We start from the raw sequence: 16,182 nt of genomic DNA, 5'->3' as shown, positions 1-16,182 counted from the left end.
ATTTTACATTTAATTTAATACCTCTAATAAATAAGTGTATTACTTACGAGAATAGAATGTGTCATTATATGGACATCTCTCATAAGAAGCTCTAAATGAGGGATTGGGGGGCATATTGGATCTGGAGGTGTGGGTTGCAGTGCACAGAAAAACGATGAGACAGTTAGGTGCCTGAAGGAGGGAGAGCTGCACGGAGTCAGCTGGAGAACAGACCGGGAACCAAGGAATGAGACAGTGTGGACGAACAGGAGGATTAGGCACGGAGTGGGGAAAGTATCTGCTGACAGAAGCAGCGGGGTCCAGTAGGAGAAGCAGCTCCCTCTGTTTGCTCCTGCAGACACGTTTCAGAGTAAAGCACACAGTTCCCCAGGAGTTCTGGGAAATTCATACAGATAATTTAAACATAGTCTAATAATCAGGTTGTCTACATCAGTCACTTTCAAACTTTTTTATTGCAACCTACTTGTAGAAATACATTTTACATTTTGACTCAGGATACACACACACACACACACACACAAACACATACACATACAAAAGTTTCCCTGAAGAATACTCATCTTCTCTATGTACAATCCATTCAGTCAGTTTTCATCTATTTCATTTTTTTTTTAAATTCTGCTAACAGCCCACTAAACCGATTTCATTCCCCATTAAGAAGTCGTGACTGGAAATTTAAAAAGCACTGGTCTGTCTGTTTGATGGTCACAGTAGGAAACATACTGAATTTGGGGAAAGTGCACATTTTGAGAAAACTTTAATTCTAGTTAGATAAATAAAGGTTTACGTCTGCTACTCATTACAGTATGATACACAGATTTCTATAATGGGGGCCACTCTGTCAGCACACCTCAAAATTTAGAACTAAAAGGGAAGCACTTGCTTTGCCAGGATCTTTTGTTGTAGCCTTACGTGTCCGTTTGCCACCTTGTAAGAAAAAATTGAAGTGTAAACTTTGGATCCAGCCAATGAGATGCAATTAAATGCACTCTGGCTTTAGAAATGGGCAGACCTGGGCTCAAATCCTGGCTTTGCTCTTTAATAACTATGCCTTTTGCCGAGTTTCTTCACCTCTTTTTGTTTCTTTATCCGTAAATGGGAATAACATTTACCCTAATTTGGATGCTCTTGTTGTTGAAGAAGCCACATTATTCATGGTACTTTGCTGATTACTCGGTAGACATGCAATAAATAGCAATTGGAATTATTGTCCTTGGTTATGAGGATGCAATGCCATACCACTTGTAAAGCTCCTAGCACAGTGCCTGGCAAACAGCAGTAATAAAGATTAATGATCTTTCCATGCCAGCAACTAAAGGGTAGAAATATGTTGTAACCCAAGAGCATGGGAATGTACAAACCAATTGTATGACATGATTTTTTTAGGATGATATTTACTAGATAAAGCATATTGATACAAGTGATGTTATTGGAGAGATTGAGCCCCATTTGTATGAAGTGAAAAATAATGCATCACTGACATGCATTTCTTAATTTCCTCACTGATGTAAAACATTAAAGTGCTCCCAGTGCCTTTATTCAACAAGCCTAAATTTATTAAGGCCAACAATGCAGAATAGTGGTGATAAAAACACGACAAGGACCAGTTCCTAGGTATGTGATACAGTAACCAATAGTTAGCATTTACTTTTTCTCCCTGATAGCCCATCACCGTGGACCATTGATAGCATTAATATCTCTGTGCTTTTTGGCTCTTTTTGATTCTACTCTGACTTTCCTCACCAATTCAGAAGGATGGCTTAAAGGTGCTTTGTTGGAATTCATAAGAGCTCTGTGGTCTCGTTCTTAGCCATCTACTTCTGATTTTAAAACACTTCCCTGTGCTCAAGAATTCCTTGTCTTTTCTAGTTTGTCCTCTGTAGCCTCAGGGTAGCTCTAACTGGAGTAGCCCATAATCCACCTATGTGTTGTCTTATTTCCGTATCACCTTATTTTACTTGCCTCTGACAAAGAAGACAGTGAAGTTGGCCGAGTTTCATATCATTTGAAGAATAAAGGGAAGCTTTCCCTTTCCCCCTCTATTTCCAGTTTCCCTGGCTGCCTCCCCCACTATTTTATTGTATCTTCTGGTCATGATAGATTTCAGATTTGTGGTCACCACAGTGATAAGGTGACTTCAGATGTAAAGCACCTGCAGGTACTTTCAGATAGTTTCCATAGGGAGTGATGGAATTTTTATTAAGAAAAGCAGTGGGAGGCGGGCACCTGGGTGGCTCAGTGGGTTGAGCCTCTGCCTTCAGCTCAGGTCATGATCTCAGGTTCCTGGAATCGAGCCCCGCATCGGGCTCTCTGCTCGGTGGGGAGCCTGCTTCCCCCCTCTCTCTGCCTGCTGCTCTGCCAACTTGGGATCTCTCTCTCTGTCAAATAAGTAAAGTCTTTAAAAAAAAATTGTGGGGAATATTTGAAGAGCTTAGAAAAATGTAACTTGGAGGGAAATGTTACAAGAAAGAAAAGAAAAGTAGTGGGGGGCTGGGTGGCTTAGTGGGCTAAAGCCTCTGCCTTCGGCCCAGGTCATGATCATGGGTTCCCCGCATCGGGCTCTCTGCTCATCGGGGATCCTGCTTCCCCCTCACTCTCTGCCTGCTTCTCTGCCTACTTTTGATCTCTGTCTGTCAAATAAATAATAAACTTAAGAAAAGAAAAGTAACTGCTGAGTGCCCGTGTGCAAAGCTGAAGGGCCTACAAAGATGCTTGAGATGAAATCCCTTCACCAGGGAGTGTATATTTAATGCGAGAGATGTTACATCTATCAGTTGCTATAGAGGATGGCATGAGTCACAAGGTGTCTGGGGGAAGGACTGTAAAACTGAATCTCATTCTTAAATTCACATGGATGGTGATTTGGTTCTTACCACTTTTCCAGATGGCTTTTTGTTGCCCACATTAGTCATTTTGACCAGTGCCTACAACTTCAAAAGAATATGCAAAAGTTGAGAAAGGCAGGACTCTAGGGGAGCTGTATTCCAGATATGTGCATCCGTAAAAGAAACTCTCCTGGCATACGTGGTTTCTTTGTGCTGTCACACTTGACAGGTGAAAGCTGTATAAAGCCCTGCAAAGATTTCCTATTTGCTATTCCCCAAAAAATGGTGCAGAAACTCCTTGGGGGATGGATCTGTGATTCTAGGATTGAATAGTTACCACATGGAATTGCCATCAATTAGCTGTGTAGCTCATGCTAAAATTCAGAAATAAATATTGCCCAGGCAGCCTCCAACTTAGATGGTGGCTTAAAATAAGGAGGAGGCCTGATGAGTGATGGAGAATTGTTGCTCTGATCATGTAGCTTTAAAGTCTGTGAAAAATGGGGACATGGGAAGATCTGATGACATGAATGAGCACATGAGAGAGCCCAGGTAAGGCATTAATTTCAGTTCATGAATAAGCAGCAGCTCCTTTTATAAAACTTGCTCTAACAGCATTTGCTACAGGTATGCCCCTTAGAAAGCTGGTTCAGGTATCTGGTTTAGGGAATTTCTAAACTGTTGCTGGTTTACATGGAACTGAGAGAGTATTTCTCTAGAAAATCAAAGATCTCCATCTGTTGATCAAGCAGTGAGAAAGGTTCTCCAGGAAGGAAATAAGTTGATGTTCATCAAATCCTTGCTGCTTTCACATATAGCTTATAATTGACTTTCTGGCAAAAATATTTACTGAGGGCCATTAGATTAAGGGGGCAGGTGGATGGGTGAAGCCAGCTCTAGGTGAAAATATAATAAATATGATTTCATTGAGTATGATTTCCTTGTTTTACAAGAATTATTTAATTTATAACATAGTGTTCCATGGTTTTATTCTGCTCATTTTACAAGTTAGGAAACTGAGCCGCAGAGAGGTTGAGTAGAGGATTGCTCTGGACTTGACTTGTCCATCCTGGAGCCACACGGGGATGGCCTGCCTTGGGAAGGGTGCAGTGGAATGTGTGTCTTTGGAGCCTTCCCTCCCTCGTTCTCAGCACTTGGAAGGGTGGTCCTGCCTGTGGCTGGTCCTGCGATCTTACTCATCTTTCCTACTAGCTGAGGATTATTCCAGCTGCACTGAGTGTGTGTTGTTGGAGATCGCTTGAGTAGTACTGGGTCACCTTCCCAAGAGAATGTTGAGTCTGCAAGTGGCAGCAGGTGAAGAGCTCTGAGCAGCAGAGATACTGAGAACTTACCAAGCTGCAGTCTCCACAGAAAAGATAAATAACATGGTGGTTAGAAGTTATGAAGAACATCTAAGCCGTATAATCAAATCCTAACCTAAATGGTAATAGAGGTTGAGATTTGAATTTGTGGAAATATTGGCAATTTGATAAAGAAAATCCTTGAAGTGGTCTTTTAATGTGTGACACGCAATAACGTGGAGAGCAGAAGACTGTTCCTTGGCTTTCTTTCAGAATAAACTCCCCTGCCACCCACCCCTGATGCAGACACGAAGAGGCCAGTAGTGATAGATGCTTTTTCCAAAATACGTTAAAGGAGTAGCAGCTCTGTTAAAGGTGCTTTTCTTTCTTAATATTCCACTTTGATTTTTATCTTCCTGCCTCTCTCTTACTCCCATGTATTCTCATCTCACTGATTGGCATCCTTATACTTACATATGCAGGTGGGAGACTACCTCATTACCCCTTGTCAATGTTCTAAGAGCTTTTGACTTCCATCCTCTGGCAAAACGATGGTGCCTTCATATTCCCCGACTCTCACTCCACTTGAAGTCTCGTCTCTAATTTGGTTGATCTGAGCCTTCTCATCCACTCGCCCCAAGTCCCCATACCATTTCCTGTCCTTTTCTTCTGCCTTTCCTTTGCAGATCATAAATATATCCCCACCAGTTGCTTTAAAGCTATCTTTGCCTTGGAGTTCCATCATTTTGCAGCTTTTCTGGGTGCAGTTTTCATTTTCTTTATCCTCCTTGGGTTCATTGCAATTCCTGAACCTGAAAATTCATGTCTTCCATCAAGTCTAAAAAAATTATTTTCCTATACTGTCCTTCTGTTTGTTGTTGTTGTTGTTGGAACTTCTAATTCTTTCCTCCCTGTCTCTTAACACTTTTTTTCTGTTTTCTCTGTTTAACTCTTGGTACTGCATTTGAATACTTTTCTGAAGTCTGGTTTTTTAAATCTCTTTGCAGTTTATTGTTTGTTCAGTGGGGCCTGTCTAATTAATTAATGTCTGTCTAATTAATGTTCCTATGAGTTTTTTATTTCAGCTTATCTATTTTTTAACAGTTATTGAAAGAATAATTCTATTAACTTTGAAGTTTTGTGTGGTTCTTGTAAAATCTGACTGTAAAATTTTTTTATTTTATCATGTTTTCGGTGTCCATTTTTATATCACTAGTCTTTGTAAACATGTTGACTTTAGGATGTTCAAACTGGATCTATCTATTAGTTCTGGTACCTGGAATTCTTGGTGGTGGTGGAGGGGTGGGATGGGCTGTCCCTCATCCCTGTGTCTACTGATCCTTGTTCATGGCACACAGTTTGAGTGTTTTGTAATTTTGGGTTGTGAGTTTTTCTTCAGAGTTGTTTTATTTTTGTTTTTGTTTTTAGTGGAGAGCCAGTACAGGCTAAGGTTGAGTTTCTGTCCCTCCAAAGAGGTTTTGTGTATACTTTTGTCAGGGGTCCCAGGGTTATCACTGGGGTGGGCCACTTTCTAGCTTCTCATGTAGAGGGACAGGCCGTCCCATCGTGGTTTTCTCTGAGCTTCAAATCTACATGCAGCGGGCCTATGGCTATCTATTCTCAGGGAAGCTTCCTTTCCCATCCCCACAGAGATTCAGGCTGAGATGGATAAGCTTCTTAATGGTCTCCTTGTGCACTTGGAGCACTTTCTCCCCCTCGTCCACTCTTCACAGAGGACTGGTCAAGTTCCAGCTTTATATGGGAGTCGTAGTTCCTACTCTCTCACTCATACTTCATGAAGGCCCTGGGGTTTCTCCTCCTGAACCACATGGATTTACAATCCAAATCCTGTGTTTCCCAGGCTGGCGAACTGATCTCCTCTTGAGGCTGCTAGCATCAGTTCAGAGGCTTGGTTCCGGTTTTCCGGTCCCTGTGTGTTTGACCCTAGAAAATTCATTTTCTTGAGAACTCAGCTATGCATTTTAAAAGATATTTATTATATTTTACCTAGGATTTGTGAGCTTTTAATAGCAAGAGATTTTTTAAAAAGAGGTCTGTTCTGTCAAGAGCACAGTGTCATTATCCTCTGACTGTGTCTGCCGGAAGGTCAGAGATGCCTGCCTACATCCAAAGAGCAGTGTGGAAAAGGGGCCTCTGCTCTTAAGACATTCATAATTGATTTTTTTTTTTTTTGGTCTAACTCATTTCATAGACTCTGAGGACTATTCATTTATCTTTCACTCTATCATCTTAACATTCAAATCACATTCAATATTTGGTAAATTCTCACTATCCAGGCTTTCATTCATTTATTCAGCAAATGTATATTGTATACAGCATTGCTACATGCCAGATATGTGCTCATTGTGCTCAGCAAAAACATACCCGATCCCTGTCTACATAAATAAAAGTGAAATTGTGAATGGAACAAGTGTCCGAAAGTAAATGTGCATGGTGCTGTGAGATGTATTGGTGTGTTCAACTCAGGCCAGGAAGGGGAAGTAAAAAAACAAGAATAGCTTTCACTGAATGAAAAGGAGAGTGGTAATTCTGCCAGATGCAGAGCAGTATGTGCAAAGGCCCTGGGGTGAAGATGAAGGACTAAGAAAAGGGTGGTGAGATGAAAGAGAAGTGAGAAGAATATGGTTCCAGAAAAGGCTGAGAGGGAGCTAGGAGTCAAACCATGGAAGAATTTTTGAGCTGTGTTAAAGACTTTTTCTGTTTATCAAAAGTGCCATTGAAGGGCTTTACACAGGGGGCTGACACATGTAATTTAGCCTTTGAAAAAAGTCTTTCTCACTTTAGAGAAGAGAACAGATTTGAGGGAGCAAGAAATGACAAGACTATTGTCAGTAGGCCAGACTGAGAGGTGCTGGTAGCTCAACTTCAATTTTGACTTTGTAGAGATGAAGATATGGGCAGTTTGAGATTTAGTTAGCAAATAAAATTATGGGGAAGAAGGTGAGAGAGATGGGCCAGGAACAATTCCACAGTTTCTGGCTTATTAACGAGATGGCTAGTGATGTCTCTTTAGGAAATTGGGATCACTGGAAAAGGACATGGTTTGCTGGAAGGCCATGGCTTTTTCTTTTATACAGATTGGGTCTGAGGTTTTTAAAACATCTAAAAGGAAAATATCAAAAAGCAGTTGGAAGACAAACCATAAGTGACTCTTAATCTCACAAAACAAACTGAGGGTTGCTGGGGGGAGGGGGTTTGGGAGAAGGGGGTGGTATTATGGACATTGGGGAGGGTATGTGTTTTGGTGAGTGCTGTGAAGTGTGTAAACCTGGTGATTCACAGACCTGTACCCCTGGGGATAAAAATATATGTTTGTAAAAAATAAAAAATTATATTAAAAAAAAAATAAAAATAAAAAGTTATACTAATTGTGAAAAAAAAAAAAAAAAAAGCAGTTGGATACATGGATCCAGAGCCCAGAGAAGAGATCTAGGGATATAAATACCTGAGGATTTGATTTTAGGTATTCATCAGATGAGCTTTCCAATGGAGAGATGATAGATATCCCCTGGATACAGAGACATGCAGGTTACTAGTGATCTTTATAAGAGCTGTTTGGGTGATAAGAGGGGGTGAGAAGCTTGGAGTAGGATGTAGAAGGAAGTAGGATGGAGAGCATGTAGAAGATGAGGAAATGGAATAAGTGAGTGTAGACAACTTTCAGGAACTTTGCCAGTGAAGTTATATAAGTTATATAAGGCTTGCATTCATTTTTAAAAGGAAATATGTCACTTAATCATGATTGGAAGGTAAAATCTTTTAAAACAGAGGCTCAATAGAAAAAAAATTGAAGTAGTTTTCTTGATAGTGAAAAGGTGACCGAGACCTACATTGGCACAGTGGGGAACCAAAGACACTTAACCAGTACTGAAGTGTATTTATTGAGCTCTCACTGTTGTTCCAGATGGCATTCTAATTGCTTGACATGTATTGACTAAATCTCCATAACAACACTGTGAAGTGGGTACATATTAGCCCGTGCAGGACACAAGGAAACCAGTCACAGAGAGGTGCTGTATCTTGCCAGGGTAGGACAACAGAGATTTGAACCCAGACAGTCTGGCTGCAGAGATCATGTTCTTTGCCATCCCCCTTCTCAGTACATGGGCATATAATAAGGTATTTGTATCATCTATGAGCCAAGGTATGGGCTAATGCATCTGAATATTGAAAATGTTATTGGTTGTATGACTTTGGGCCAAAAGTATCAACTAGTGTTCATTTAAATGCTTTGTTAAAACTTTCTTGGTTTTATGTTCTAGAACAAGGCAGGCATAAACGGAAATGTCATTAGATCGGCTTTAGCTCTAATCGGTGACTTTAATAAATGTGTGTACATTATTCATTTAATTTCACCTGGATCTGTGTGGTGTCCTCACAGCTGAGGGTATAATAGTAAGTAAGCAGAATTCTCAACAGTCTGAAACCCCGCGTACCTCTCTCCCAAGGTGTGTCTTTGTAAGTGTCCATTAACCCAGGTCCTAAAATAAGTGATCTTTTCCAGATTCCTGGGGATTGGCTTTAACTACATGTGTGTGTTTATTCTCCTCCAAAGGATTTAACAACACTGAGAGGACGTGCGACAAAGAATTTATTATTCGGAGAACAGCCACCAATCGAGTCCTGAATGTCCTCCGTCACTGGGTCTCAAAGCATGCACAGGTAATTCAGTGGTATCATTGATTACTTTCAAGGGTTTTTTGGGTTTTTTAAAAACCAACTTTTTAAGTCGTGACATTTATAAAATGCCTTCTGAGTCTATGGAATTAGGGTCTGAAATTTTGGAATTAGAACAGAAAGGGAATGGGGCGCCTGGGGGCTCAGTGGGTTAAAGCCTCTGCCTTCCACTCAGGTCATGATCTCAGGGTCCTGGGATCCGGCCCCACATTGGGCTCTTGACTCAGCGAGGAGCCTGCTTCCCTTTCTCTCTCTCTGTCTGCCTCTCTGCCTACTTGTGATCTCTGTCTGTCAAATAAATAAATACAAATCTTAAAAAAAAAAAAAAAAAAGAAAGGGAAGAACTAGGATAGACATACAGATCAAAGCAGACACACGGCATTGGCCAAATATCCAGGATCCAGAAGGACACAGGAGGGGAAGCCCAGCTTCTCTCTTTCCTCACCTTTTGAGGCAAGGGCACCTACCCGAGGGCCCTAAAGCCACCATATTGTGCCTCCCAGGGAGCCATTCATGAGCCCTCAAGGTAGCTGCATCTGGACCCCTGGGGGTCAGCAGCCGCCCCTCCCCTGAGGTAAACAGCAGATGCCCTAGAGATGAGCAATATTCTGAGCCCACACACTCTGGTGTCTGGTTGGGGACTATTTTCTCAGGCGAATTTAGGAGACATTTTGCCTCGTGCCTTTGATGTTCTGGTTCCTAGTACTCTGTTTTTGAAATTACATCATGCTGACAGGAGACCTACTTGTTATTTGTTTGTGTGTTTTCAGTACACATTCGTATAACATATACCCACATTACAGTTTCAGAAAATAAGGTAAGGGCCTCCTTTGCTTCATGGGCTGGAGGCACTCATCATGCTTTGGTTACCCGCTGCTGAGCAATGGGGGGCCCTGGCAGATGCGTGACTGCCTGGCACTGTGCCAGGAGAGTTTTTTAAAATTTATTTATTTATTTATTTATTTATTTATTTTTTAAAAGATTTTATTTATTTATCAGAGAGAGAGAGGGAGAGAGAGCGAGCACAGGCAGACAGAATGGCAGGCAGAGGCAGAGGGAGAAGCAGGCCCCCTGCCGAGCAAGGAGCCCGATGTGGGACTCGATCCCAGGACGCTGGGATCATGACCTGAGCCCAAGGCAGCTGCTTAATCAACTGAGCCAGCCAGGCGTCCCTGTGCCAGGAGAGTTTTAAAGAGAGGGAAGGGGGCCCCGAGGTGGCTCAGATCAGAACATATGAAACATATAAAATGTTTGAAGAAACAGAGAAAAGAGGAGCTCTCAGGTCTCCCTTCAGTATTTTCCCAGAGGCTGTCATGGGTTTGCCATGTGGTCCTGGGTGACCACAGTCCATGAGATGGAGTCAAGAGAGAGCCAGGCACCTGCGATCCCTGTGGGAGGAGAATTCACTAATTGGGAAAAGTGGGATTTGGGCCTTGCCATCAGTTAGCCCATGACGATTCTTAAGTGTTAATTAAAGTTCAAATGAAGGTAGCACGTTAAATACGGGATCTAAAAATTTTATCTTACGCATCTTAAGTAAGTAAAAATGGATCCCTTATGACTCAAATTCTGGGGACCATCCTGAGCCCACTGAAAATGTCTAGTCTCTCCTCTTCATCGTCTGAGGGAGCTGCTTGTAAGTCCTGTTTGGCTCACTGCAGATACATGATAATGAAGTCTACCCCGTATCTGACGAGCCATCCCATTCCTCTCTGGTTTTGGACTCCAGGGTCCTGAGTTCTGATTCAAGGGGCCCGTGGATGCTTCAAAAAGGTAGCGCAAGCCTCCAGGGCACAAGGCTTCACAGAGGTCCCTCCATTGTCTTCCCAGGTGCAAGCCAAAGCCCAGGCTGACCTGGGGCTCAGCTCCCTGCTGTCTGCAAATCTTCTCTCAAAACCTCTAATCTGTCTTCCCTGCCAGCCTCACCTCCTCTCTGTCAATCCCCAGTGCCCTCTTCTTCTAACGATCTGAAACCAGAATCCCTCACAATTCACACAGAACTCTTACAATAGCTAGAAAAGAGTCGCAAAGCAATTTACAGTATGTGGGGCTCACTCCACTTTGGGTGAAGAGAACTCAAGAGATGGGGAGATGGCTGGACTGAATCCCTTGCTTCTAGGATAAAGAGCTTTACAGGAAGGTGTTATTATCTGGCTTGACCTTGGCTGCATTGTACTTACATAAATATGTATGTGCCTATGGGTAGTATTAGACTGAATAGCACCAAGTCACTGGGATAGAAAGTGGTTTGATAGGGAAGTACAGGTCTCTTTATTCAGATTGTGTCCTGAGGCATTTAGTTGTAATCCACAAAGCACCCTAAATGTTAGCCGACAGTTCGGATACTTTGTAGCCTGTTACTTAGGGCGTGCTTCTAAGTGGGGAAGCACTTGGTCATCAGTTCCATTTAGGGAGCCCATACTGGGACCCCAGCTTCTCAGACCCTCTCGACATGGGAGTCATGTGTGGATGGTACACAGTGCTCAAATAGCCAGTCTTTTGTCCTGACATGATTATTGTATAAAATGTAGACCCTGATGTGCCAGAGGAAGGTCTTACCACTCCCACCTTTGTCTTTTCTTCCCTTCCCTGAATGTGTGAGTGTATTTTAAGGATCTGTGGTTGGTTTCCAATTGTCCCATTGTAACCTCATCGTGTGCACGTCCTGTCTCCTTCCTCATTTGGGTGAGTTCTCCATCACCTGACATGGCCTGAGCCAGTGAGGGTGTGGGTGTGGCCCCTGGCTGTCTCCAGACAAGCAGACCCGCCATGGTACTTAAAGAAAGAAAGAACTCTGCTAGTTAACCCTCACTGTTACTGTCTTTGATTTTCACCTCACAAACCGAAGGGCTTGGACAATAGGATTTTTCATTATCTGATTCACTCTCTGCTGGTTGAGTCCCAGACTATGGCATTATTGTGGCAACCTGATTATTTTTAATTAATAATTTTCCCAAAAAAATGAGTAGGAAGTTGGAATCTTTAAAAAAAAAAAAATACAGCCAAACATGGCAAATTGCATTACTGTTCACATGGTAGACCAACCAGAGAAATCACTTCTGTTTATTGAAAACAGAAAAGCCTCAGGGAAGTGACAAGATGTAGCTTTGTCCTCAGATAATCTGGAGAATTGAATCTACTACACAATATTAAGTATCATGTATCTATTTCTCATTTGTCACCAAAGGTGACTTACATGTGTAGGTAGGACCCTGAACTTAATTCAGGAGAAATAGAGTGGCAGAATTATGTGTTGGCTCTCCAGAGAAATAAAATTTTCCTAGGATGTCACCCTCAACTCCTTCCCCACAGTGTGCTAGAATGCCATTCTGGAACCTTAGGTTTTCCTTTAGTAAGTCTTTCCTTTGGTAAGACTAGGATGCTTTTTTTTTTTTCTCCTGATTCCAAAAATTTTCATCTGCTATACATTCTGCCCTAGTTTCTCTTCATTTTGTTATGCCTTATTCATTCATTTATTGCCTCTCATGTTGAAAGGAAGCCACAAGGCCTGGGTGGGTTCCTCCCATATGCCTTGTCTCTGGGTTAGTGGAAGCAGGAGCCCAGAGTCAGGACACACGTGTTCTTCTTCCAACTCTGCCACTGTATCTTCTGTGGGGCCCGATTCTGTCCCTCGGCCTCACCGGGGGTGAATATTCTCTTCTGAGAATGAGAACAACTGTCCATCTCTTGCCTCCCCCAAGGATGTGTAGTGAGGGTTAAAGGCAACATTGAATCAAGAAACATGAAAGACATAAAGTCCATCGTGGGTGGGTGTGACCAGATCCCTTCTCGCTAAGGACAGGAGATGAACATTTCATCCCGGGACAAGGAGCCCTTAGTCCCTGCAGACCCGGTTTGTCTCCTTCATCTTTGTGTCTGCTTCCTCAGGACTCTGCCATGCTGGGCACCTGGGACATGCCCAGGAAGAATTCTCAAAGCCAGTTTATGCACTCCCTCCAGGAGGTCATCTGCAAGCATTTATAGTTCCCGAAGTCAGCCTAGACAGAGACTAAAGCCACCAAGGGACCAGAAATCAAGGCTGTGTGTGTAGAAAATCTGAGAGAAAGAAGTGTTCTCATTAGGTGTCTGCACACTTCTCAAGTGTTTCCTGCTAGGAGGCCTCATGTGTCATTTGCACAATTCCAAGCTGTCTGCAGCTTTCGGGACCACCGTGCTTTGTGCCGGGGCCATGTGCTCCTGGGCTGCTTTGTCTTCTGTGCACAGACAAGAGAGGGCAGGGCTTTGAGGCTGACCTCCAGTGTGTGTGTTAGAGGCCTGGTATGTATAATCTGTAGCAATATTGGTTTTCCTGCATTGCCTTATTGATCCACTGATCCTGGAGAGAGACTCTGTCCAGTTGTTTGAGGAATCCTACAGACCACAGAACAGTACTAAGGAAGGAGCCTGCAGTGGTGTCTGTAGGTTACGACCTGCACACTCTGACTCGGTACCAGGGGAGGGACACCGGCCAAGAATGAAATGATCCCTCGTTTTCTTAACCGTAGGTTAGGGGAAATGTTTTAAAAGCATGAGATCAGATAAAAATGACCTACTCACATAAAAATCTCCTTCCCCATGGAACTCATGGATGAACTATTGTTACTTCTTCTCTTTTCCCTACTTCATTCATTCACTAGTAAGAATTGAGCCCCAGAGGGTGCCAGACACGGGGTAGATGTGAGGATCCAGACGTTCCTGAGTTAGGAGAGCTGGCCTTCAGTCTCCAGTGGAGAGGACTCCAGGAGTCCCACCGTGTGCCCCACAGGAGTTAGCTACCGTCCGTCTACCACATCCAGAGCAGGGCCCAGTTCCACCATGTGGAAGGGGAAGCAGGGAGGGGAGAGGCGGTGTTTTGGAGGAAATAAGAGGGGACCTTTAGGGAGGCTTCCAGGCTGAAGGCAGGCCAAGCTAGGCCAGGAAGGAAATGTCTTACCGGACTGAACGGGGAACTTGGATAATGTATTGGACTGGCCATTCTGATTGAAGAAGATAGAATTCTGTACCTAAAAGTTCTCAAAGACGTTGGTGCCAGCCCCAAAGCTATGTGCAGGGTGGGGAAGGATAGCGGACAGAGCAGTTTAATGGGATCAGTGAACAACAGTGCTGCTGCTTGATGACTACATCCTTGCTTGTGGCACAAGAGGTACAGGTCATGTGGGCGAGCAGTTTCACAGTCTGTATCAAAATGACTCAGCTGTTGGGTTTCTAACTCACTAGTCCTCTTACACTCATTGTTTGGGGAACAAAGAGCATGCATTTAGCTGATGACGAAGAACTCTTGAGTTTGTGTTTCGGTTTATATGCTTTGTTGCATTTTACCAAGCTATTACATTCGTATAAGGGGCACTAAACTTAGGAGTGTGGCTCAGAGACTTTACCTTGAACGCACCTGTACGACGACGACTACCCTGATCAAGATAAGGTAGCACCCAAGAGGGTCTTTCCAGCCCATGCCCCTCGTCTCGGGCATTTCCCAGTCTTCTGTTGGTTTTACTGTTGTTCTTACTGATATTACGTACTTTCTCCATAGTAAGGATAAAATCCCTTATCGGCCGATGACACTCATTTCCCCCCGTTTGCTCTTTCACTGTGAGCGGTATGTCTGATACTTGTTACATACATACGTGCTTCTCCCATAATCAGAGAGCTTTATATGTAGTCCATCATGTAGAAGTACACGCATATACACACAGTCACACAGAGCCCAGCGTCTGTTTGTTAGAATCCATATCCTGAGCACACTGAACAAATAAACAGAGGTTGGGGTATGAGACGCGAATCAGCAGCTCTCACAACTCGACTTCATAGTCCCGGGTAGTAGTTGAGGTGAAAGCTTTCACACCTCCAGAAATCCCCGTCGGAGCTGACCTCGGGCCACTGTGTGCATGTAACACGGATGTCGGAACCGAGGGGCTTCTGGAAGGCTGCTGGAGGAGCGGTGGGGCGATGGGGAGGGCTTCAGGGTCGGAGTTAACGCGGATGGCAGTCCCCTCCCTCGCACCCACCAGCCATGTGACCGAGCAAACTATTCAACTCCTCCAGGACTCCATTTCTCCTTCCATCTAAGTGCGGATGGTGTCCCTTCTTTATTCTGGCGAGTGTGAGGATTAGGTGAGGTGAGACTTCTTAGAGCAGCCGCCACAGGTGAATGCTCAGAACGTCACAGACGGCTTCTCCTGGCAGAGCCCCGTGGGGGCCTAAACCCAGGCAGATGTTGTTACTCTGACCGGACCGGACCAGGGAGGCGATTAGGTCTCAGAGAGGGTCAGTTACCACTGCCCAGATGAACCTTTTATAATGGTGGAAACATTCTGTATCTGTAGTGCCAAGTGCGGTAGTCACATGTGGCTCATGGAGCACTGGAAATGGAGCAGCCAGGGTGGCTGAGAAACGGAAGTTGGGACGTTATTTAATTTAGTTAAATTTAAATAGTCACATCTGACAACAAATGGCTCCAGTATAGATGCACAGTCCTAGACCCCTCAGAGGTACAGCTGAGAGCCAGACCTAGCTCCCTAATGTCTGGCTCGGAACTCCTCCCTCTCTCCAGCAGGGCCCCCCTTCCTCTGAAACAGGAAAGCACGGTCATCTCCGCTTGGCCCCAGCAATCAGCCTGCTGAAGAGGGGCACACCTCTGTGGGGTCTGTAGACAAAGCAAACTTTTAAGTAACATCAGTGTTGGGGTTTTATCAGTCCCAGAGGAGATGGTGGCTCTTTTCCCAATAAGGGAATGTACCAATGAGCATCTTTGCGTTTGGGCTTCGAGCCTGCCGCTTCAGACCAGGGGGTCCAGTGGGATCGTGCCTGGTTGACCACTTGAGGCAGGAACGCTGGTGTTGCTGGGATGGCAGGGACTTCGTATGTTCAAAGACCGCAGGGAACAGGGTGTCCTAAAATGAGTTTCTACAGTTCATCTCTTCTGTCAGTTATTTCAACAGATGACGGGGGGCCCTTTTTTAATTTTTAAAATTTTTGGCATTGCTTAGCAAGACACTAAATCTAGCATCAAATGAGAGCACTGAGTGCAGATCTAGTCTTTGTTCTCAATCTGAAATGGAGGTTGGGCCAAGGATGAGCCTCGTACAGACTTTCAATGTGGGCGGGAGGATGAAAGGTGTAAGTAGGATCTGACTTACAGATCAGACTAAGCAGCGCCTGTGGACCCTTCTGATGGTGCTCAGCCGTCCTCCAGCCTCACCGTCCCGCCCTCAGGCTCAGCTCCTCCTCCTCTCCACCTGGTCAGCCGGCCGTGGGGGGGCTCTCCCATCCAGGCTCCCTGTCTGTTTCTGCTTTGAGCCACGGCTCTTCTTTCCACTGAACCAGTCCGAGCTTTGAGGCTGCCGTAATCATGATGCAGG

General features: G+C 44.1%; 1 protein-coding gene across 2 annotated transcripts in view; it reads left to right on the top strand.

The window, feature by feature from the left end:
* Window positions 1-16,182, top strand: part of RASGRF2 (Ras protein specific guanine nucleotide releasing factor 2) — a 250,919-nt gene that overhangs the window by 194,484 nt on the left and 40,253 nt on the right. For both annotated transcript variants that reach the window (XM_082724736.1, XM_082724735.1), the window contains exon 18: window positions 8,703-8,809. In XM_082724736.1, coding sequence (XP_082580862.1) covers window positions 8,703-8,809 — 107 coding nt within the window. The remainder of the gene's footprint in view (window positions 1-8,702; window positions 8,810-16,182) is intronic.

The sequence above is a fragment of the Mustela nivalis genome (assembly GCF_964662115.1).
Source record: "Mustela nivalis genome assembly, chromosome: 3".
Lineage (NCBI taxonomy): Eukaryota > Metazoa > Chordata > Mammalia > Carnivora > Mustelidae > Mustela > Mustela nivalis.
The sequence above is the reverse complement of the archived record's forward strand: the minus strand, read 5'-3'. Positions and strand labels throughout refer to the sequence as shown.